At 37.4% G+C, this 25,932-nt stretch overlaps 1 protein-coding gene across 3 annotated transcripts in view; it reads right to left on the reverse strand.

Annotated features, from left to right (window-relative positions):
- Window positions 1-25,932, reverse strand: part of CSMD3 (CUB and Sushi multiple domains 3) — a 1,478,779-nt gene that overhangs the window by 712,349 nt on the left and 740,498 nt on the right. For all 3 annotated transcript variants that reach the window (XM_086335396.1, XM_086335395.1, XM_086335397.1), the window contains one exon: window positions 17,598-17,719. In XM_086335396.1, the coding sequence (XP_086191522.1) occupies window positions 17,598-17,719 (122 nt within the window). The remainder of the gene's footprint in view (window positions 1-17,597; window positions 17,720-25,932) is intronic.

Here is a 25,932-nt window from a genome sequence, read left to right on the forward strand (position 1 = left end):
AAACATGAACTGGATCTTAAAGAATGGTCAGGAAAAAACAGGGTCGCAAAATTTAGTGAGATGCAAACAGAGTGGGAATATGTATTCTTCAAAGGGGGAGCAGCATGTAGACAGCTCTGGTAATGCAGTGAGTGGCATAAAAAAGTATGTCGGGGCACAGGCCTAGAAAGCTAAGAGTAGTTAATTAAGAGTGTCAGTGGATTTGTTCATGAAGATATATAGATGTATTTAAATACCTGACCAATAAAGGAGCTATCATTTTGTTTTAGAATAAAATACCACACTGAATTTGTCAACAGATTTAGAATGCTGTGCTTAGTTGCTCAGTCATGTCCAACTCTTTGCAACCCCATGGACTGTAGCCCACCAGGTTCCTCTTCTGTCTGTTAGGTAGTTAGACTAGGAAAAAGGAGTCCAGAATGGCAGTGGCTAAAAGACAAGGAAGAGAAAAGTCTGTAAAAATAGAACAAAGGAAGGTCCGAGGACCAGAGTGAGGACCTCAGGTAGAACAAACAGCATTCCTGGCTAGCCCAATTTATATAGGGCAGGTCCAGGGAGAGGAAAACACATACAAAAAGAGGAGCCAATGGGCCGGGGGCCTCTCTCTGTCTCTCTTTCTCTCTCTCTCCTCCGGGTGAGCTATCTCTTTGTCTCTGTCTGTCTGTCTCTATCTTCGTGTCTTTTGGGTTGGCATGCCCTCACATCTTGAGGATGCATTTTCCTTTATTTTCTAAATAAAACAGTAAACATGGAGCTGTAACACTGTCTGAGAGCTGTGATGTGCCAAGGGCTTTAACACCCATCGCTTCAAATTTTTGTTGTGATGAGACAGAACCGAGGAGATTACACTCCTCTGACATCTGTAGTGTTGTGGGGGACTCTCCAGGCAAGAATACTAAATGGGTTGCCATGCCCTCCTCTAGGGTATCTTCCCAACCCAGGGATCGAACCCAGGTCTCCCACATTGCAGGCAGATTATTTTCCATCTGAGCCACCAGAGAAACAGACTTAGATTAGGCAGCAAAATGAAATGAAGATTCACTAGTTGGGAAGCTGGCTGATAACTCAAAGGAGAAATAAAGGAAATATGGGTGACAGATTTAAGCAACTTTGAAGTTCATTAATTACCTATAGTAAATTCACTGGAACCTATATTTAAATGTATGTAGAAGAAGGCAATGGCAACCCACTCCAGCACTCTTGCCCGGAAAATCCCACGGACAGAGGAAGCTAGTAGGAGGCAGTCCATGCGGTCACGAAGAGTCGGACACGACTGAGCGACTTCATTTTCACTTTTCACTTTCATGTATTGGATAAGGAAATGGCAACCCACTCCAGTGTTCTTGCCTGGAGAATCCCAGGGGTAGCACATAGTCTTGTCTATGGGGTAGCACAGAGTCGGACATGACTGAAGCAACTTAGCAGCAGCAGCAGTGAAAGGTGAAGACTATAGAATGAAAAATGTTCAGAACACTGAGGAACACTAAATTTTAAGAAGATAGAAGAGGAAATTCAATACCCAGAAAAAACTGCAAAAGTAGGAGAAAATTCAGGAAATCAGAGAGTATTTGGAAATCTAGGGAAAAGAGAAAGTTTCTAGGGAAAGAGAAAGTTTCAAGAAGTAGGCAGTAGTCAAGAATGTCAATCACTCTGTACCTATATCTTTCTTTGTCCTTTTACTACTGTATTATTGTTTAAAATATGTTTTTATTATAAAATGCAACATATGTATTATTGAAATTTAACACAGAATTTTTGTTAGCATAAAAGTAAAGGGGAAAATAGATGCAGTCTTCTATCCAGAAACACTATTTTTTAACACTTGGAAATATTTATTTTGTTCTAATTTTATTGATATTTGTTTATTTTTATATGGCTATTCATTGTATTTGCACAGAGTAGCTCATTTAAAAATATTTCAAATAAACCATTTAGATAAGAAGTCAGGTCCCCATGGTAGGGGTTGAGAATACTTAAGAAGTGTACAAGTATGATTCAGTCAAGAGGAAGAAAATTCAAGGATGGGATGTCCTATAAATGGTGATTGCAAGCCATTTATTCTAGTTTGGGGTATCTTCTAAAGTTGTGTCTCCCTGACTGCCATACTAATGTTTATACTAAGATCTTTGCTTTACTCTTATGCTCTTTCTCATTCATGACTTGGTAAGACTGGCTTTGATTTCAATTTATCCCTGAACTACGGCCTCAGGTTTGCTCCCTTTAGTTTCTACTCAACTGTAGTGAACACTCTAAGCTCTCTATCCAGATCCCTTTGGATGCTTCTTGTCTTTTGTTATCTGTATGCTACTTTCCCTACTCATTTGCCTTTAAATGCATATAGCTATAAGTTTTGTGAAGAATGCCTTTGGGTGACAAAAATAGCTTTGTCCACATGAGTCCTGAAGGACCTGGGTAATTCGTAGCCTATGATTGTGGGATGTAGAAGTAAGACAGCCCAGGACCCTTGTTTTGAGTTGGGACAAACTCTTAAGCACAGTTTACACTGAGTGGGATCATGCATGACTTAGATTTTGCCTGAAATTGCATTGTTGCTTAACTTCTTTCCAGTTCTGCTTCTTTCAACCCATTAATAGTTTCCTGGACACATAAGTCTTTTTTTTTTTTTTTTTTTTTTAATTTTAAATGGAGGCTAATTACTTTACAATATTGTGGTGGTTTTGCCATACAGTCACATCAATCAGCCATGGGTGTACATGTGTTCCCCATCCTGACCCTGCCTCCCACCTCCCTCCCCATCCCATCCCTCATGGTCATCCCAGTGCACCAGCCCTGAGCACCCTGCCTCATGCATTGAACCTGGACTGGCGATCTATTTCACATATGATATTATACATGTTTCAATGCTATTTTCTCAAATCATCCCACCCTCTCCCTCTCCCACAGAGTCCAACAGTCTGTTTTTTACATCTGTGTCTCTTTTGCTGCCTCACATATAGGGTTATCATTACCATCTTTCTAAATTCCATATTTATGCACTAGTATACTGTATTGGTGTTTTTCTTTCTGAGTTACTTCGCTCTGTATAATAAGCTCCAGTTTCATCTACCTCATTAGAACTGATTCAAATGCATTCTTTTTAATAGCTGAGTAATATTCCATTGTGTATATGTACCACAGCTTTCTTATCCACTTGTCTGCCAATAGACATCTAGGTTGCTTCAATGTCCTGGCTATTGTAAACAGTGCTGTGATGAACATTGGGGTACACGTGTCTCTTTCAATTCTGGTTTCCTCGGTGTGTATGCCCGGCAGTGGGATTGCTGGGTCATATGGCAGTTCTATTTCCAGTTTTTCAAGGAATCTCCACACTGTTCTCCATAGTGGCTGTACAAATTTGCATTCCCACCAACAGTGTAAGAGGGTTCCTTTTTCTCCACACCCTCTCCAGCATTTATCATTTATAGACTTTTGGATAGCAGCCATTGTGACTGGTGTGAGATGGTACCTCATTGTGGTTTTGATTTGCATTTCTCTGATAATGAGTGATGTTGAGCATCTTTTCATGTGTTTGTTAGCCATCTGTATGTCTTCTTTGGAGAAATGTCTGTTTGGTTCTTTGGCCCATTTTTTGATTGGGTCACTTATTTTTCTGGAATTAAGCTGCAGGAGTTGCTTATATATTTTTGAGATTAATCTTTGTCAGTTGCTTCATTTGCTATTATTTTCTCCCATTCTGAAGGCTGTCTTTTCACCTTGCTTATAGTTTCCTTCATTGTGCAAAAGCTTTTACTTTTAATTAGGTCCCATTTATTTATTTTTACTTTTATTTCCATTATTCTGGGAGGTGGGTCATAGAGAATCCTGCTATGATTTATGTCAGAAAGTGATTTGCCTATATTTTCCTCTAGGAGTTTTATAGTTTCTGGTCTTACATTTAGATCTTTAATATATTTTGAGTTTATTTTTGTGTATGGTATTAGAAAGTGTTCTAGTTTCATTCTTTTACAAGTGGTTGGCCAGTTTTCCCAGCACCACTTGTTAAAGAGAATGTCTTTTCTCCATTGTATATTCTTGCCTCCTTTGTCAAAGATAAGGTGGACACACAGTCTTAATATCACTTGCACATAAATCCTTGTCTTGGGTCTGCACTTTGCAGAAAAGACAGCTGCAGCCTTCAGGAAAGTGACACTTTCCATGACTAGCTGAGGTCTCAGACCTGGCACTGAAGCTTGGCACAGGTCCGCAAACTACAACTGTTTGGCACAAAGCACTAGTGCTTGCAAGTGGGCAGGCTAAATGAAGTGGCAAAAGGCTAGCTGTCATGATGGAACAGTGACAATATGGAATAACATTGTTATGGGTGGAAATTGAGGGTGTTTTCTGATGCCTGAAGAGTTCCTGGGGAAGAACACTGAGTATATGTCTTACAGATCTAAACAAAAATCATGAGCTTAAATGCTGTAGTGAATATGTGAATGAAATATTTCATAATCTTAATTACTTTATCATATTATAAAATGATCCTTCAGTTCTTATTTGAAAAATAAAGGAAAGAAGGAATGACTTGCATGGAAAGGGATATCATCCCCCCCTAGAAAAAGTTGTCCTTTACCTGCATTTAAGTTTGGGACAGATGTCCTTGAAAAGGTAAGGGAAGAAACTCTCATCTGTGATGTCACTTAAAAGAAACAAAGGTCTGTGTAAGGATAGTATGAAATACTATAGTGAAAGTTTATCAGAACTATATGAAAATTCATACCTTATAATAGCTATAGAAAAAAATAATATACAGGAATAAATATTATTTAACATATTGCAAGTATGAATAGTATTTGGGCTTCCCTGGTGGCTCAGATGGTGAAGAATCCACCTGCAATGCAGGAGACTCAGGTTCTATCTCTGGGTCAGAAAGATCCCCTGGTGAAGTAAATGGCTATGCATTCCAGTATTCTTGCCTGGAGAATTTCAAGAGAAACTTGGCAGGCTAAAAGTCCATGGGGGTCATAAAGAGTCAGACATGACTGAGCAACCAACACTTTCATAGATAACATTTATTTATAAAGCAATATAAATATCGACAAAATACTTGCTTTCCATTGTATACTCATTTTAGACTATGCTGGATTGAAATGCCTAATAAATTTTCACATATTTTATATGTATTGTTACCTAATTAGTGATTTTATTTACACAACAAATGTTAACAAGAACCCACTATGAGCTCAGTACTTTTCTTATGTTTAAATATCCTTATGCTAATATATGACTTAAATTTACAAGATAATTCCCAACATACAAAGTGCTGTTTGGGCTTATTAATATTAACTTGTGAGAAGCTCCAACATTCCTTTGACATGGTAGGGCAGAGAAGATTATTCCTGCTTTATGGATGAAGAAACTGAAGGTCATTTAGATTGATTTCATATCTTGGTTTTCATAAATAATGCTATAATGAACATAAGGGTGCACATATGTTTTCAAACTAGCGTTTTATGTTCTTTTGAAAAAAATATCCAAAAGTTAAATATCTGGGTCATATGGTAGTTCTCTTCATTTTTTTTTTTTTTTTCAGGAACCTCTACACTGTTTTCCATAGTACCTACATCATTTTACAGTTCTATCAATAGTGTATGAGGGTTCCCTTGTTTCCACATTTTTTTGACATTTATTATGCCTTGTCTTTTTTATAACAACCATTCTAACAAGTATGCAATAATACTAATATATCATTGTGCTTTTTTTACTTGCATTTCCCTAATAGTTAGTGATGTTAAATATCTTTTTTATGTTCCTATTGACCATTTATATGTATCCTTTGGAAAAATGCACATTCAGATCCTCTGTTCATTTTTCTAGTTATTTTTTATTATTGAATTGTATGAGTTCTTTATATATTTTGGATCTTAACTCCTCATTTGCAAATATCTTCTAACATTCAGCAAGTTGTCTTTTCATTTTGATAATGTTTTCATTCAGCTGTGTAGAAGTTGTTAGTTTTATGCTGTCATATTTTTTCATTTTTGCTTTTGTTTCCCTTGCATTATGTGGGAGACCTGGGTCTGATCCCTGGGTTGGGAGGATCTCTTGGAGAAGGGAACGGCTACCCACTTCACTGTTCTTGCCTGGAGAATTCCATGGACAGAGGAGCCTGGCAGGCTACAGTCCATGGGGTCGCAAAGAGTCAGAAACAACTGAGTGACTTTCACACCACAAAAACATCATGAAGACCATCATCAATGAGATTACTGCATACGTTTTATTCTAGGAATTTTAAGAGTTTAGCTTATACATTTAAGTCCTTTAATCTATTTTGAGTTTGTGTTTGTGTGTGTGTGTGTGTATGTGTGTGTACACTGTGTAAGTTAGTGGTCTATTTTCACTCTCTGTATGTATCTGTCCAAATTTCCCAACACTATTTATTGAAAGGACTGCCCTTTATCCTTTGATCCTTTGTCTTAGATTGAGTGAGTGAGTGAAGCCACTCAGTCGTGTTCGACTCTGTGACCCCATGGACTGTAGCCCACTAGGCTCCTCCATCCATGGAATTTTCCAGGCAAGAATACTGAAGTGGGTTGCCATTTCCTTCTCCCATGTCCTAGATTAGCTGTCGGTATAAGTGTGATTTATTTCTGGGCTCTCAAATCCATTCCATTGACCTCTGTGTCTGTTTTTTGTTCCAGTGTCATACTGTTTTGACTATTATATATTTGCATTATAGTTTGAAATCAGGGAATGTGATACCTCCATAATTCTTTCTCAAGATTGTTTTGGTTATTTTGGGGTCTTCTGTGGTTCTATACAAAGTTTAGAATTAAAGCTGATCCTTCATGTGTTTGAACAGTATAGTTTCTTTTGTAAGTGGAGTTACAATAAATATGTGCTATAAATATGTACTATATTACAATAAATATGTACTATAGTACTACATTCTGTCTTCTCCCTGATGGATGAGGATAAGAGGCTTGTACAAGCTTCCTGATGGGAGGGACTATCTATGGATAAAACTGGGTCTTGCTCTAGTGGCAAGGCCATTTTCAGTAAATCTTTAATCCAATTTTCTGCTGATGAGTGGGGCTGTGCTCCCTCCCTGTAGTTTGGCCTGAGGTGGCCCAGTCTTAGAGTCTGTAGTCTTGATGGTAGGCTATAGGCTCCATGGTAGGAATAATGGAAATATTCTCCAAGAGGACTTATGCCAGCATGCTGTACCTTCCAGGACTGCTGCTGCCAGTGCCGCTGACCCCACAGCAGGCCACTGTTGACCCACATCTCCACCCGAGACTTTCAAACACTCACAAGCAAGTCTTGTTTAGTCTCTTTGGGGTCACTGCTTCTTTCTTCTGGGTCCTTGTGTGCACAAGGTTTCATTTATGCCCCCACCTCCCACCAACAGTCTCTCTTTCCCTAGTCCTGTAGAAGTTCTGTAAATCAAATCAAGCTGACCTTCAAACTCAGATTCCCAGGGGATTCCCTGTGCTTTTGCTGGATCCACAGGTTGGGAACTCCGTTGTGGGACCTAGAATTTTGCAACAGTATGAGAACTTCTTTGGAATAGCTGTTCTTCAGTTTGTGGGTTGCCCACCTGGCAGCTCTATGGTGGAACTAATAGTGACCTCCTCCAAGAGTACTTATGCCAAAAAGTGTGGCATGTGGTCAGATATGCAGATGACCCTTATAGCAGAAAATGAAGAGGAACCAAAGAGCCTCTTGATGAACATGCAAGAACAGAGTGGAAAAGCTGCCTTAAAACTCAACATTAAAAAAACTAAGATCAAGGTACCTGGTCCCATTACTTCATGACAAACAGATACAGAAACAATAGAAACAGTGACAGCCTTTATTTTCTTGAACTCCAAAATAACTGTAGGCAGTGACTGCAGCCATGAAATTAAAAGATGCTTGGTCTTTGGAAGAAAAGCTATAGAAAACCTAGACACTGTTTTAAAAAGCAGAGATATCACTTTGCTGACAAAGGTCAATCTAGTCAAAGCTATGATTTTTCCAGTAGTCATGTATGGATGTGAGAGTTGAACCATAAAGAAGGCTGAGAACTGACCATAAAGAAGGCTGAGAACTGAAGAATTGATGCTTTTGCAATGTGATGCTAGACAAGACTCTTGAGAGTCCCTTGGACAGCAAAGAGATCAAGCCAGTCAATCCTAAAAGAAATCAACTCTGATTCACTGGAAGGACTGATGCTGAAGCTGAAGCTCCAATAATTTGGCCACATGATATGAAGAGCCAACCCACTGGAAAAGACTCTGATGCTGGGAAAGATCAAGGGCAGGAGGGGAAGGGGCTATATAGGATGAAATGGTTGGATAGCATCACCAACTCAATGGACATGAGTTTGAGCAAACACCAGAAGATAGTGAAAGACAGGGAAGCTGGCCATGCTGCAGTCCATGAGGTCGCAAAGAGTTGGACACTAACGCCCAATTGAACAACAACAACAAAGTACTACAGTTGATTCATTTGCAGATAAGAAACCATGGTACAGAGAGGTCTGACTGTAAAATTATATGTAGATTTTCAATTGTGCAGCAGTCAGCACTCCTAGTCCCCATAATGCTCATGGGTAAATGCATGTGTTATATAGCTCTGTTAAATATGTCATTGATATTTATAAGCATTCCATTGAATCAGTAGATTTATTTGGGTAGTATGGACATTTTAACAATACTAATTCTTTCAATCCATGGGCATGAAATATTTTTCCATTGTATCTTTTTCAATTTATTTCATCAGTGTCTTATAATTTTAAGTACATAAGTCTTTCTGGACTTCCCAGGTGGCTCAATGGTAAAGAATATACCTGCCTATGCAGGAGATGCAGGGCATACAGGTTTGATCCCTGAATTGAAAAGATCCCCTGGGGAAGGAAATGGCAACCCACTACAGTATTCTTGCTTGGAAAATCTCATAAATAGATGAACTTGGTGGGCTACAGTTCATGGGGTCACAAGGAGTTGGACATGACTTAGCAACTGAGCATCCCCTCCACCCCCCATAAATGTTTTTTACCTCTTTCGTTAAATTTACATATTTGTATTTTATTTTGATGTCATTATAAATGCAATTATTTTCTTAATTTCTCTTTCTGATAGCATGTTATTAGTATATAAATATACAGCATACTTTTATTGATTGATTTTGTATCCTTTGATTTGTCAATTATTAGTTCCTTTTTTTTTCTTTTTTTTTAGTGGAGTCTTTAGGGTTTTCTATTTGCAACATCAAGTCATCTGCAAATAGTGACAGTTTTACTTCTTCCTTTCCAATTAGATGACTTTTATTATTCTTTTACTTTTTTCTAGTTGCTGTGGCTAGGATTTACAGTACTGTGTTGAATAAAAGTGGTAAGGTTTGGCATCTTTGCCTTTTCCTGATTTATAGGAAAAGCTTTCAGTTTTTCACTGTTGAATGTGATTAGCTGGGGATTTTTCATATATGCCTTAATTATGTTGAGGTAAGTTCCCTCTATATTCACTTTGTTAAGAGTTTCTATAATAAGTGGATGTCAAATTGTCTAGAGTTTCTTCTGCATCTATAGAGATAGTCATATGATTTTAATCCTCCAATCTGTTAATGTGATGCATCATCTTAAATGACTCAAAGATATTGAACCATCCTTGTATCTTTTGAAAAATAAAACTTGATCATAGTGTATGATCCATTCAAAGTACTGTTGATTTGGCTTGCTAATATTTTGCTGAGGGTTTTTGAATCTATGTTTATCAGTGATATTGCCCGATAATTTGTGTGTGTGTGTATGTGTGTGGTGGGGTGGTCCTTGCCCTGGTTTTCATATCAGGGTAATGCTAGCTTTGTTAAATGCATTTAGATATGTTTTCAAGGCTTCCTTCCTCTTTATTTATTATTCGTGTGTGTGTGTGTGTGTGTGTGTGAAAGTTTAACAAAACTTGGTTTTTAAACCATTTTTGAAAATTTTGTATTGGTAGAATTCTGTAAAGAAGCCACCTGGTCCTGGGCTTTTGTTTTTTGGGAGATTTCACACTACTATTTCAATCTCCTTATTAGTAGTTGGTCTATTCAGATTTTTATTTTCTTCATGATTCATTGATAGAAGAATGTGTGTTTCTATGAATTTACCTATTTCTTTAGATTGTTGTGTCTGTTGATGCATAAGTTTGTTTGTGTAGGTTCTTTCTCAGAACCACTTTGCCAAATCCTATAGATTTTTCTTATACTGTATTTATGTTCTCATTCATCTCTAGTTTTGTTTTTTTTTTTTTTTTTTCAAATGACCTATGGGTTATTTGGTAGTATATTGCTTAATCTTCATATTTTTGGCCTCTTTTTCACCATTTTTGTCTCGTGATTGATTTATATTTTCTTACCATTGAGATCAGGTATGATCGCAATCTTCTTAAAGGTCCTGAGATTTGTTTTGTGACCTAACTAACATGTGAGCTATCTTGGAGAATGTTCCATGTGCACTTGACAAGAATTTTCTATTTTGATGATTTTGGATGGACTGTTCAATATATCTATCAAATTCATTTGATGTAGGGTATTGTTTAGGTCTACCCAGACAGTAAAGAATTTTCCTTCAAGGAATGGGCCCAAGTTCAATCCCTTGGTTGGGAAGATCCCTTGGAGAAGGGAATGGCAGCCCACTCAAGTATTCTTGCCTGGGGAACTCCATGGACAGAGCAGCCTGGTAGGCTAGAGTCCACAGGGTCACAACGAATTGGACACAACCGAACAACTAAGACACACACAGAGTTTCTTTATTGATTGTCTGCCAGGATGACCTATATAGTGATGTAACTGGGTTGTTAAAACTCCCTTATTATTATTGTTTTGCTTTCAACTTCTCTTTTTAAGTATGCTGATATTTGCTTTATATATTTCAGTGTTATGTTAGGTACACATACATTTATAAATTTCATATCTTATTGGTAAAATGACTCCACTGTCTTTTATTATAGTCTTTGTTTTAAAATCTATTTTTTTTTTCTGAAATAAGTTTTATAACAGTTTCTTGCCCTCTGAAATTCAGTTTCTTTATGAAATGTGGATAAAAGAGAATATACTTCAGTGTTATGGGAAGTAACTGAGGTAAATGCATATAGAGTACTTAGTAGAGTTAATAAGTACTTAAAAATGTTAAACCATTATTATTAGATACAGAATATACTATTTTCCAGAAAGGTGTCTCCTATGTGGACTGCATGCATGATCCTGCTGCAGAGGCACTGCAGCTGCTCCCGAAGTGTGCTGGTGGGCAAAGCTGGTCTCTAATGGCTGAAGGCCCTGGTCAAATATCTGCTGGACACTGGTGGACGGAATCACATCTCAAATGGTTTTGTGACATTTTGGGGACTTATCTTTCTATAAAGGATCTTAGGGTCGGGGTGCATGAGGTGAAGTTGAAATCTCTTGCTTCTCAGAGTAACTATCCATACTTTGTGACCTACAAGACTGTGAATTGCTATGGCTAGGATATGCTTTGTTGTTTTGTATGGTGCACTGCTGCACTCAATGCCCCTAACTCCTGCCTCTGCCAGAGAATCTTGGACACACAGGGAAGTCTAGGTCAGTTTCTTGGTTCACGGGACCTTATGAAAGAGGTCACACTATCATCATTACCTCCACCATATTTTGCTCTCAGGTAAAACAAGAGGGAAGGAACACAGCCCCACCCATCAACAGAAAATTAGATTAAAGATTTACTGAGGCTTCAGCAATATGTGAACCCTGAACTTCCAGATGTTCAAGCTGGTTTTAGAAAAGGCAGAGGAACCAGAGATCAAATTGCCAATATCCACTGGATCATCAAAAAAGCAAGAGAGTTCAAGAAACACATCTATTTCTGCTTTATTGACTATGCCAAAGCCTTCGACTGTGTGGATCACAATAAACTGTGGAAAATTCTTCAAGAGATGGGAATACCAGACCACCTGACCTGCCTCTTGAGAAATCTGTATGCAGGTCAGGAAGCAACAGTTAGAACTGGACATGGAACAACAGACTGGTTCCAAATAGGAAAAGGAGTTCATCAAGGCTGTATATTGTCACCCTGCTTATTTAACTTCTTTGCAGAGTACATCATAAGAAACGCTAGGCTGGAAGAAGCACAAACTGGAATCAAGATTGCTGGGAGAAACATCAATAACCTCAGATATGCAGCTGACACCACCCTTATTGAAGAAAGTGAAGAGGAACTAAAAAGCCTCTTGATGAAGGTGAAAGTGGAGAGTGAAAAAGTTGGCTTAAAGCTCAACATTCAGAAAACTAAGATCATGGCATCCAGTTCCATCACTTCGTGGGAAATAGATGAGGAAACAGTGGAAACAGTGTCAGACTTTATTTTGGGGGGCTTCAAAATCACTGCAGACGGTGACTGCAGCCATGAAGTTAAAAGACACTCCTTGGAAGGAAAGTTATGACCAACCTAGATAGCATACTCAAAAGCAGAGACATTACTTTGCCAACAAAGGTCCGTCTAGTCAAGGCTATGATTTTTCCAGTGTTCATGTATGGATGTGAGAGTTGGACTGTGAAGAAAGCTGAGCACTAAAGAATTGATGGTTTTGAACTGTGGTGTTGGAGAAGACTCTTGAGAGTCCCTTGGACTGCAAGGAGATCCAACCAGTCCATTCTGAAGGAGATCAGCCCTGGGATTTCTTTGGAAGGAGTGATGCTAAAGCTGAAACTCCAGTACTTTGGCCACCTCATGAGAAGAGTTGACTCATTAGAAAAGACTCTGATGCTGGGAGGGATTGGGGGCAGGAGGAGAAGGGGACAACAGAGGATGAGATGGCTGGATGGCATCACTGACTCGATGGAGGTGAGTCTGAGTGAACTCCGGGAGTTGGTGATGGATAGGGAGGCCTGACATGCTGTGATTCATGTGTTTGCAAAGAGTAGGACACGACCAAGCGACTGAACTGAACTGAGCATGAAGTGAAGTGAAGTCTCTCAGTCCTGTCCCACTCTTTGCGATCCCATGGACTGTAGCCTACCAGGCTTCACAGACCATGGGTTTTTCGAGGCAAGAGTACTGGAGTGGGTTGCCATTTCCTTCTCCAGGGGATCTTGCCAACCCAGGGATCAAACCCGGGTCTCCCGCATTGTAGGCAGACGCTTTACCCTCTGAGCCACCAGGGAAGCGCAACTTCTGAGAATAGCCCTGCCCAACAGAACAAGCCCAGCCCTTCAGAAATAGTGTGGACCTAAAAGAAGAAGATATTAAGAAGAGGTGGCAAGAATACACAGAAGAACTGTACAAAGAAGATCTTCATGACCCAGACCATCACGATGGTGTGATCACTCACCTACAGCCAGACAACCTGAAACGAGAAGTTAAATGGACCTTAGGAAGTATCACTATAAACAAAGCTAGTGGAGGTGATGGAATTCTACCTGAGCTAGTTGAAATCCTAAAATATGATGCTGTGAAAGTGTTCCACTCAATATGCCAGCCAATTTGGAAAACTCAGCAGCAGCCACAGGACTGAAAAAGGTCAGTTTTCATTCCAATCCCAAAGAAAGGCAATGGCAAAGAATGCTCACAATACCACACAATTGCATTCATCTCATATGCTAGTAAAGTAATGTTCAAAATTCTCTAAGCTAGGCTTCAACAATACGTGAACTGTGAACTTCCAGAACAAACTTGTTTTAGAAAAGGCAGAGGAACCAGAGATCAAATTGCCAGTGTTCACAGGATCATCAAAAAAGTACCAGAAAAAATATATTTCTTCTTTATTGACTATGCCAAAGCCTTTGACTCTGTGGATCAAAATAAATTGTGGAAAATTCTGAAAAAGATGGGAATACCAGGCCGCCTGATATGCCTCTTGAGAAATGTGTATGCAGGTCAGGAAGCAACAGTCAGAACTGGACATGGAACAACAGACTGGTTCCAAATAGGAAAAGGAGTACAGCAAGGCTGTATATTGCCACTCTGCTCATTTAACTTACATGCAGAGTGCATCATGAGACACGCTGGGCTGGATGAATCATAAGCTTGAATCAAGATTGGCCAGGAGAAATATCAAAAACCTCAGATATGCAGATGACACCACCCTTGTGGCAGAAAGTGAAGAAGAACTAAAGAGCCTCTTGATGAAAGTGAAAAAGGAGAGTGAAAAAGTTGGCTTAAAGCTCAATATTCAGAAAACTAAGATCATGGCATCTGGTCCCATCATTTCATAGCAAATAGATCGGGAAACAGCGGAAACAGTGGCAGACTTTATTTTTATGGACTCCAAAATCACTGCAGATGGTGACTGTGGCCATGAAATTAAAAGACGCTTACTCCTTGGAAGGAAAGTTATGACCAACCTAGACAGCATATTAAAAAGCAGAAACATTACTTTGTCAACAAAGGTCCATCTAGTCAAAGCTATGGTTTTCCAGTAGTCATGTATGGATGTGAGAGTTGCACAATAAAGAAAGCTGAGTGCCAAAGAATTGATGGTTTTGAACTGTGGTGTTGGAGAAGACTCTTGAGAGTCCCTTGGACTACAAGGAGATCCAACCACTTGATCCTACAGGAAATCAGTCCTGAATATTAATTGGAAGGACCGATCCTGAAGCTGAAGCTTCAGTACTTTGGCCACCTGATGCGAAGTACTGACTTACTGGATAAACCCTGAGCTAGGAAAGATTGAAGGCAGGAAAAGAAGGGGATGACAGAGGATGAGATGATTGGATGGCATCACTGACTCAATGGAAATGAGTTTGAGTAAGCTTCAGGTGTTGGTAATGGACAGGGAAGCCTGGCATGCTGCAGTCCATGATCCACAGAGTCAGACACGACTGAATAAATGAAGTGGACTGTACTTGGTATGACTGCATCTCTGTTTCTCCTACGTGCCCTTTGTTGCTATCCTTTCACCCTTTGTTGTGGAGATTGTTTTCATCCTGTTTTCTGGCTCTCTTCAGAGGAAATTATCCCATATTTAGATATACATTATATCTGAGGGAAATGGTGCTTTCCACCATCTTGAATCTTCCACAATGGTTGTTTTTAAATGACCAAATATAAAGAAAGATATGAGAAGTTATTTTTGAAGAAAATCATAGATATTGAGGCATTAATACGTTGGTTAGTTTGGGTTTAAACCAATAAGAGTGCTCTGTGCTTGTGCTTTATGCCAGTAATTGTCTTACGAAGAGTTCAGACATGGCAATCTATGGAAGCAACCCTTCCAGTTGTATTTGTCAAAATACACAGTTATGACATGTTAGTGCATCATAAAATTAACTTAGTGAAATGTAAACAATATTTAAAAATAGAGTACAACATGTTAAAAAAAATAGAGAAGTGCTTTCATATAGTTAGGGGAAATTATTTTTTCACACTGTGTGTGTGTGTGTAAGTGAGTGAGTAAACTGTTAAATATAATTGTGGGTTATGCTTGAAAATGCTTGAATTTTCATAGGATATTTTACAATGAATGTAAAACAACAGATCAAAAATGAATGTACTCAATTAGCTTTCAATAAAAAGAGTAAAGAAAGTGATCATTAATATATGTCCCTTAGAAAATAGATATTTTAAGTGAGAAAAAGAATAGATTAAAGTTTCATAGATTGGTTAAGAAAAACAAGGAGAAATGTCATGACCTCTGTGAAAATTCAAGTAAGTCAATAATGAAAACTAATTAAACTTAGTAAATTAGACATCTTATTGGGGGAGATAATCATCACTTTGTTCTGTAAATTATAGGTAATTACTGTCACACAAAAAAAGTTCTATCTCAATACAAGATTAATACAGAACATCTGTTCCATACTTTATAATGGATTTGGTTCATGTTATCTTAGTATAAAATACTTATGTCTTAGGGTGAGATATGTCATAGTAAGTAACCCACATGTTATACAGTACACACAATGACCTTTGCTATCTATGTGATCTTAGACAAATTATTTAGCCTCTTTATTAAATGCAGACATCAAAGTATATTTTCCTATTAAGGGAATTTCTTAAATTAAATAGTCATTAAAAGTACTGTGAATGATACCTGGCATGTTGCTAAATGTTCAGTAAATGTGATTTTATTTTTCAAGTAGTTCTTGATTTTTTTTTCCCTCAGAAACCTATAATTTTCTTAGAGAAGGTATGCAATAAATAAAATTTGTCAATTTGAACTGAATTGATGACATTGGTTGGATGAGTAAAATGACTTCCTTTGTGCAGATGAAGGATTAGATTTAGTGTTTTTTTTTTTTTTTCCAAGTTTATACACATAGTTTACGGAGGGCTAGGCTTCTGACCTAGTTCTTATGACTCATAAATCAGGGCTCTTCCATGAAGCAAGTCTAATTTACCACTGAGATATTTTTTAAACAACTTTGCTACTCTTGTGATTATATTTTATGAACATAAAGCCTAAAACTTGCTGGAAAATAGAATATTCTGCATCTAATCACTAGTTAACATTTTTTAAGTACCTACTAACCCTACTAAGTCGGAGGAGGCAATGGCACCCCACTCCAGTACTCTTGCCTGGCAAATCCCATGGACAGAAGAGCTTGGAAGGCTGCAGTCCATGGGGTCGCTGAGGGTCAGACACGACTGAGCAACTTCACTTTCACTTTTCACTTTCATGCATTGGAGAAGAAAATGGCAACCCACTCCAGTGTTCTTGCTTGGAGAATCCCAGGGATGGGGGAGCCTGGTGGGCTGCCGTCTATGGGGTCGCACAGAGTCGGACAAAACTGAAGCGACTTAGCAGCAGCAGCAGCAACTCCACTAAGTACCCTGTGTGCATGATCTCATTTACTTCTCATAACACTGAAAAATATGTTCTTATTATCCACATTTCAGAGAAAGAAACTGAATTTCAGAGAAGTTAAATAGCTTGATCAGAGTCGTTAGTTGGCAAGTTCTAAATCAATATTTTAACTACAAATTTGACCCAGTTTTGTGGGTTCTATCACCAACCTTTTCTTAATCTAACCCAGAAAAGATATTACAAAATTGAGACAAATTGTGATTCTTCCTATGTAGGTCCTTGCTACATACCCTTAGGAGGAGAAACAGGATGGAGAGAAAAGGAACAGAAACCTTGCTAATTGTTCCCTGCTTTTTTGTTCATTCAGCATTATAATTTTGTTCGAGTTCTGTGGTATATATGTATTTAGATAGATTACTCATTTTAGTCAAATATACAATACAACCTTTAGAAATGCCCAAATAATGAATCTTCTACTAGTGTAGAGCACATTAATAAACTTTATAATAAAGAATAGCTGTGTGATCTGTGGCAATAGAGAAACACTGAAAGGAAAATCAGCTATGTATAAAAACAAGACATACCTGAATGATAAGACGAGTAGAAAGATATGAAATGATAAGTCATTATTTAGACATCTTTGAAAAATAAATATATTTACAAACTTCAAAAGCATATTTTAGAAAACATTTGTTTATAATTTTAATGTGTTCTGATTTATATGTTAGTTGAGACAGAATTACAGTATTTAATTGTTTTTCTTATTTCTCATATAAGTGTAGGTTTTATATAATTTATAGGTAGGAAATATTTCAGAAATCATACTTGAGTTGTGAATTTTCTTTACTGCCCTTTCCCTCATGATTTCCTCAGTTTTGTCTTTATGATTATGCTTTTGCACCAGAGATGGTTTTCACTTACCTTATTTGTATTCACTGCTGTGATGATCCAGACACATTGTGCATTGCTGTCATATTGGAATGGAAAGTTCGGAGATGTAAAGGTTCCACTTGGTCCTTGAAGATTAGAGCCACATGTCTTCACTAAAAGAGAAATCACATTTTAAAAGCTGAGCATGTGCCACATGCAAAATCACAGCATTAAAATATCTTGCAAGTAGACTTTAAATTCAAAATTGCACAATAATAACCACACTGAAATATGTATAATGATATTCTAATGTGACTTATCAAAATGAGAGTGGTTTTTACATCCTGAAGTTCACAAGTCATATTTTAAACATTAACTGAAAAATAGTTATGAATAAAAGTGTGAGGCATGATAAATTGTTCTATGACTGTAAATAGGTTAGTTTAATTAGAGACAAGTCATATTTATTCAATATTGTGTTAACAAAATTCTATAAAGAGGAAGAAATAAAGCTTTGGATTGATTAAGCAATCTAAATAGTGTTTTCCTTTCTATTTATTAAGTACACTAGGACTCATAATAGCATAATAGCATAAAACTTGTAATTGAGACATCAATATTAAAACTACTTTTTCTGTTCTTAAGACTGTGAATTGGGCCATTCAGACTGCAAAAAAAGCTACACTAAAGTAATTTTAATAAATACCCACACAATCTGTGTTATAATATTTCTTTAGTTTTCTAACTCATCTCTCTTCTAGTTAACCAAAGAGTTACTGACCACACTGTATCTGGGGCTTGACTTCCTTCTTGAGTGCCACAAAAGTTTCTAGGTGGTATTATTTTTGATATGCAATTTTTGCCTCATTCCATTAAAATACTGCCTAAGTCATCTTTTTTTTCCCCACAATACATCAAATGTAATTCACTGTATTTTTAAATCATGTACAGTTTAACATATATTTTTCATATGCACATATGACTTTACATATAATCATTTTAAAGTTCATTTAATAGAGGTCCCCAAAGTTTTTTTGACATGTCCAAGATCTTCAACTGGTAACTAGTATAGTTAAGATTTGAGCTCAGGTCTTCCCACTCCAAGTCTTATCTTTCTATCATGAAATGTGTGTCTTCCTAGTATGTTAAAAATGTAATTTTTTACTAGGTATTTTTTTTTCCCTTTAGCTCATATTTTAGCATTAATCTATCTTTGACAACTTTCTGGTAATTTGATGGTTATCTTCTCTTGTTTGTGTCTGATTTCTATATTTTAAACAATATAAATGCTATTTTATAAAAAATAATTACTTATATTTTTTCCCACAACATTAATTACCAATCTTTCCTTTTTTCATTTATTACCTCCCTCCTTGTAAGTCTCCCATGCTCACTACTCCATTTTCTTCTCTCCTGTTCAATTTTCAATTTCCAATTTCTGCATTATTAATACTTTGGCTGATTTTAGGCTACCAAAGTTCTATCAAAGCCTTACAAAATTTTCTGATGCCTCACAAATTTTTTTCCCAGATTTATTGAGACATATTGATATATAACACTAAGTTTAAGGTGAACAACATGAAGACTTAATCAACATCTCCATCACCTAACATATCAGCATTTGTATGTGTGTGTGAATGTTTAGTGAAAATGTTTAAGATCTATTCTCTTAGTAACTTTTGAGCATGTGATACAGCATCAGTGACTACAAATCACCATACTGTACATTATACTTTCAGAAGTTTTTCATCTGATAAACTGGAAGTTTTTTCCCTTTAACCCTAGCACCTCCAGACTCACTTTTAAGAACTACTATATGCAGAGTACATCATGAGAAACGCTGGACTGGAAGAAACACAAGCTGGAATCAAGATTGCCAGGAGAAATATCAATAACTTCAGATATGCAGATGACACCACCCTTATGGCAGAAAGTGAGGAGGAACTAAAAAGCCTCTTGATGAAATGAAAGTGGAGAGTGAAAAAGTTGGCTTAAAGCTCAACATTCAGAAAACTAAGATCATGGCATCCGGTCCCACCACTTCATGGGAAATAGATGGGAAAACAGTGGAAACAGTGTCAGACTTTATTTTGGGGGGCTCCAAAATCACTACAGATGGTGACTGCAGCCATGAAATTAAAAGACGCTTGCTCCTTGGAGGGAAAGTTATGACCAACCTAGATAGCATACTCAAAAGCAGAGACATTACTTTGCCAACAAAGGTTCGTCTAGTCAAGGCTATGGTTTTTCCTGTGATCATGTATGGATGTGAGAGTTGGACTGTGAAGAAGGCTGAGCACCGAAGAATTGATGCTTTTGAACTGTGGTGTTGGAGAAGACTCTTGAGAGTCCCTTGGAATGCAAGGAGATCCAACCAGTCCATTCTGAAGGAGATCAGCCCTGGGATTTCTTTGGAAGGAATGATGCTAAAGCTGAAACTCCAGTACTTTGGCCACCTCATGGGAAGAGTTGACTCATTGGAAAGGACTCTGATGCTGGAAGGGATTGGGGGCAGGAGGAGAAGGGGATGACAGAGAATGAGATGGCTGGATGGCATCGCTGACTCGATGGACGTGAGTCTCAGTGAACTCCAGGAGTTGGTGATGGACAGGGAGGCCTGGCGTGCTGCGATTCATGGGGTCCCAAAGAGTCAGACACGACTGAGCGACTGATCTGATCTGATTCTACCATAGGACAATTGCATTCATCTCCCATGCTAGTAGGTAATGGTTAAAATCTTGCGTGCTAGGCTTCAGCATTAGAGCAACCAAGAACTTCCAGATGTCCAAGCTGGGTTTAGAAAATGAAGAGGAACCAGAGATCAAACTGCCATTTGCTGGATCACATAAAAAGCAAGAGAATTCCAGAAAAACATCTACCTCTGTTTCATTGACTATGCCTTTGACTATGTGGGTCATAACGAACTGTGGAAAGCTCTTTAGGAGATGGTGAGGGATAGGGAGGCCTGGCATGATGCATTCCACAGGGTCACAAAGAGTCAGACATGACCAGGACACTGAACAACAACATTCTACTCTCTGGCTCTGTGAGTTTGTCATTTTTACATTCCACACTGAGATCATTATACTGCAACTTCTTTTAAGTCTTCCATGTTCACTAGTCTATGTTTTCCTTCACATTCCCTCCGCCCCTTTTTTTTTAAACTTTATTGGAGCATAGTTGCTTTACAATGTTTTGCTAGCATCTGTTGTACAGCAAAGTGAATCAGTTGTATGTATGTATGTGTATATATATATATATATATATATATATATATATATACCCCCTCTTTTTAGACTTCCTTCCCATTTAGGTCACCAAAGAGCACTGAATAGAGTTCCCTGTGCTATACAATAGGTTCTCATTAGTTATCTATTTTATACATAGTAGTGTACAAATGTCAATCCCAATCTCCCAATTCAAATCCCATACCCAATTCATACCAATTCATAACCCTCTAAGGTTAAAACAAAATATGGATGCTCACAGTCTATGGCAGCACTCAACATTATCTCAGAAGTTCTAGGTAATGCAATAGAGTTGGAAAAATTTTGGAAAGCATTACAAAATTAAAAAAAAAAAGTATAATTTTTTAATCAAATGTGCTATTTGCCTACCTAAGCTCAAGAAAGTTAATAATGTATCTACAATTTATACTACTTTATATTTTAGTCACATAATCTGCCTTTGAAGAAAAAATGCATGTGAAAATGTAAAGTTCGCTTGTATAACTGTAATAGTCAGCAATCCAAACTGAAAGATCAAATTCATACAAGCAACAAAGTGAACATGTAATTTTTAAAAACATATTTGGCAAGAAATGTAAAAGTCTTCCATAAAAAGAAGCATAAAAAATTTCAGAAGGAAATGAAATAAAACCTGTATAAGTACCAAGACAGGTTGTATTCTATGTAAGAACCCATATAACTGGAAAGATTGGTTGCATTCTGCATGGAAAGGCTTTTTGCACAAAAATGTTAACATCCTGATTTTAGGGATTTAAAATGAATTGATACAAATTAGCTAATTTGCATATATTCTATGTATCTATGATTATCTTAATTCAGTGTTTTTGACAGTTATTTTACAATATTCTATATGTTTTATTCATATGTCACCTATGTTTTTAAAAAGGTAGAGAATAATAGTTAATTTATCATTTTCCAGTTTTGTTTTAGAAGTGAAATGAGCTTATATATATGGAGACATTGTGAGATACTGTAAAGAGGATAATGCTGTTTCAAGAAAATGATATAAATATAGTAGGAGAAACCAAAAAAAAAATCAACCCTAGCTTCTCTATCAATATGCTGTAGTCCTATTCTTCCCTCAGGTCAAGCACATACAGTTAACTATGCTTGGAAAAACATCTACAAAAAAGGTTAAATACAATGAAATATGATTTGGTTCAACTGTAACCTTCAGGCATTTAAATTTGTGCTAGATATAATGTTTCAAATACTTGAGCAAGACAAGCAAAAATTTTATTTTCTGGTTGAGTAAGAAAGATTCAATTCACAGGTTAAATATTATTTTTGCATGCAATATACCAACTGGGTCCTGTCTACAGTTGTCTCTGAGTCTACTGAACCCTGAAGTATCTCTTTCAGTCTCTCTTCCAGAATCTTTTTTTTTTTTTTTGGTAATATTGAGGGACTTTGTTGATCTTGTTCCAACATATTCTCAGGATTTGAACATTTCATAAAGCTCCTTCCACTCACTTACTCGCAATGCCTACAACACATTGAGGATGTTTGCACTTTAATACCTTAGTACTTGTTGTATTTCTCATTTTATATAGGTTTCTCCTCAAACAGTTATTAATAGTCTGTTCTATCTGAATAATCTATCTAAACTTTGATTTTTAACCTTCATATACAATTGTATACATAGATATCCATATTTATGAAAAGTATATACATATACAAACGTGTACAGACACACACATATATACCACTGTTTACTGTCTCTTTTCCTTATTGGAATGATAACTTCATGAGAGCAAGGACTCGTTTTGTTCACCATGGTGTCTCCAGTGCCTAGAACAGCATGTGGCACATAGTAGATATTCATTAAACATAGGAATGAATGAATGGACCTGTGACTAAAATAATGAGAGTAACAACAAAGATTTGATTTTGTTTCTGATTGGTGTCTCCCCACTACTCCCCACCCTATCTGGCTTTTGGATATAGTGGCAATTTAAGCTACCACCCTTTTGTAGGTATTCTCTTCCACAAATGTTTCACTAACAGCTCTGTGAACAAGTAAGTTCTACTGTCTCCTGCTCTGGGCTTCCCTGGTAGCTCAGATGATAAAGAGTCCGCCTGCAATGCAGGAGACCTGGGCTCAATTCCTGGGTTGGAAAGATCCCCTGGAGGAGGGCATGGTAACCCATTCCAGTATTCCCTCCTGGAGAATCTCCATGGACAGAGAAGCCTGGCAGGCTACAGTCCATGGGATCACAAAGAATTGGACACAACTGAGCAACTAAGCATAGTCTCCTGCTCTAAGGCTGTCCCTTAGGTATGCTGGAAGATTTCTAGCAAGTAGTAATTCTTTGTTATGAGGGGTATGATATGAGAGGTATGATGTGTCTTTAACAGAATCATTAGGATGAAGTCCAAGTAGCTTTGTAGTCTGTGTACCTTCACTGTCCCTGCCTCTTCTACTTACTTTGTGTTCACACTTGAGCAAATCCAAACCATCTGAATCCCATTATCTCACCTGTAAACTTAGACAGTTAAACTACATCACCCACACTCTCTGACAGGCATACAGTGACTTACAATTATGCAGTTATCTCTGTGCTCTTAATGGCTTCTTCCAATAGGTGCAGAGAGGTTAGTAGAGCTTGGAAGTTATGTTGTTGTCCAATCTCAGTGATATAGCCTTATTCTTATTAAAATGGTTTGATGGCATATAAAACATGGAAAATTATGGGTTTTTTTTTTAGTAAAAACTCAATGTGAATTCAGGTGTATTTGTAATATTTCTCTTTTATTTCACCTGTAGGTTAATATTGTGATCTTACCCTAGCAGAAGTACTTCCATTTATATCTTTCAATATCTACAGTGATCTCTTTGCTCATTATCCAGGGATGTGACACATAGTGTTAGATTATTTCTGAGAATAATCTGACATTGGCTATGAAATAAACTATATTTTTTATGCTACACAAGAGGTGGTAGACAAAGCAGGTGATATTAATTTTAACTTTGTAGAGTTTCTACCACTTCTAGAAATTCTAACTTGTAATTTGGAAAACTGAATGTTTTAATAAGGTATGATGATGAACACATATAACAATGAATAAGCACGAACAGCCCAAACTTTGTGAGATTCATCAAGTCAGAATGGCTTAGACTATATGAGATGTACCAACAAAAAACTTACTTTTTTAGGGTTTCTGATGGGGCCCTGTGAGGTATGATGATAAATATTGCTAGGGGAAAACCTAAAATGACTAAAACTGAATGTGTTTGGTATTTAATGATGGACAACTTCCAGTATTCAGTGAGAACTAAACATGGACAGACATGTTGTGGTTACTTCCCCACATGAAAGGGAACACTCCCTGATCTCACAGAGGTTGCTGCTGCTGCTGCTAAGTTGCTGCAGTCGTGTCTGACTCTGTGCAACCCCATAGACGGCAGCCCATCAGGCTGCCCCGTCCCTGGGATTCTCCAGGCAAGAACACTGGAGTGGATTGCCATTTCCTTCTCCAGTGCATGAAAGGGAAAAGTGAAAGTGAAGTCGCTCAGTCATGTCTGACTCTTAGCAACCCCATGGACTGCAGCCTACCAGTCTCCTCTGTCCTTGGGATTTTCCAGGCAAGAGTACTGGAGTGGGGTGCCACTGCCTTCTCTGCTCACAGAGGTAAACTACGGTAAATGTTACTCATAATTTCCTTTTAATCTGTCTCAATGAGATCCAACCAGTTCATTCTAAAGATCAGTCCTGGGTGTTCTTTGGAAGGAATGATGCTAAAGCTGAAACTCCAGTACTTTGGCCACCTCATGCGAAGAGTTGACTCATTGGAAAAGACTCTGATGCTGGGAGGGATTGGGGGCAGGAGGAGAAGGGGACGACAGAGGATGAGATGGCTGGATGGCATCACTGACTCGATGGACGTGAGTCTGAGTGAACTCCGGGAGTTGGTGATGGACAGGAAGGCCTGGCATGCTACGATTCATAGGGTTGCAAAGAGTCGGACACGACTGAGCGACTGAACTGAACTGAACTCAACTGAATCTGTCTTTGCCCAAACACAACCAGTGGTAACTGAACTCTCTTTTTACTATCTATGCTTTGCAACAAAGTTGATAACTTCTGTTTTTATCATGAGATTAATTAAAGCATAAAATAGGGCTTTTATTATATTGATTTGAATTATTGATTTTCTCTCCAAAAAACTATCTCCTGGGACTGAGTAAGACCCAGGAGAGGAAAAAAAAAGTGGGGATAGTACTTCATTGAATAATAATTTTACAGATGTAAATTTATTTTGGATTTAATGGTAATGATGTAAGCAAATGATATGTTATAAATAAGAAGTACTTGATGTTGGGTGCTTGAGAGAATCAGACTTATTATAGTTTTAGAAATTTTAGTAAGAATCTACCACTTAAACCTTTTTATGTCCATGACATAAACTGATATTTAGCTTATATTGTAAGCTGATAGCAACTGATACAATATAAAATGATAACACAATATATTGCAATAAATGATAACACAATATATAATGCAATATATTGTCACAATGAAAATTAATATTTTTATTATTTACTAATCAAACACATTCCAGATCTAAAAACACATATGATTGAACAGTTGAGAACTTTTGTCCAGAGAATGTAATCATCAGATTGTTCACTGGAAAAAAAAAAAGAACTTTCAAATTTAATGGATTTTTTAGATGCTATATTTTTAACTAATTTGTGAAAGCTGAATGCTGTATGCTAATTATTCTGAAAATTCATGTATTCCAAAAACAATAAATGAGTGCATATTCTGCTTGATACAGTGCCAGAGACTGAAAGTGACAAGGTAAAAAAGAGAGTCAAGGTCTCTGCCCTCATAGAATTTATAGTCTAGAAGAGAAGAGAAACACTAAACTAGGAGATTGTATTTACAAGATACTATGGGCATAACCTCAGATATGCAGATGACACCACCCTTATGGCAGAAAGTGAAGAGGAACTAAAAAACCTCTTGATGAAAATGAAAGAGGAGAGTGAAAAAGTTGGCTTAAAGCTCAACATTCAGAAAACGAAGATCATGGCATCTGGTCCCATCACTTCATGAGAAATAGTTGGGGAAAGAGTGGAAACAGTGTCAGACTTTTTTTTTTGGGGCTCCAAAATCACTTCAGATGGTGAT

This window comes from Bos grunniens, chromosome 14, assembly GCF_055505025.1.
Source record: "Bos grunniens cultivar Pamir isolate PY7600 chromosome 14, Bosgru_T2T1.0, whole genome shotgun sequence".
NCBI classification, from domain to species: domain Eukaryota; kingdom Metazoa; phylum Chordata; class Mammalia; order Artiodactyla; family Bovidae; genus Bos; species Bos grunniens.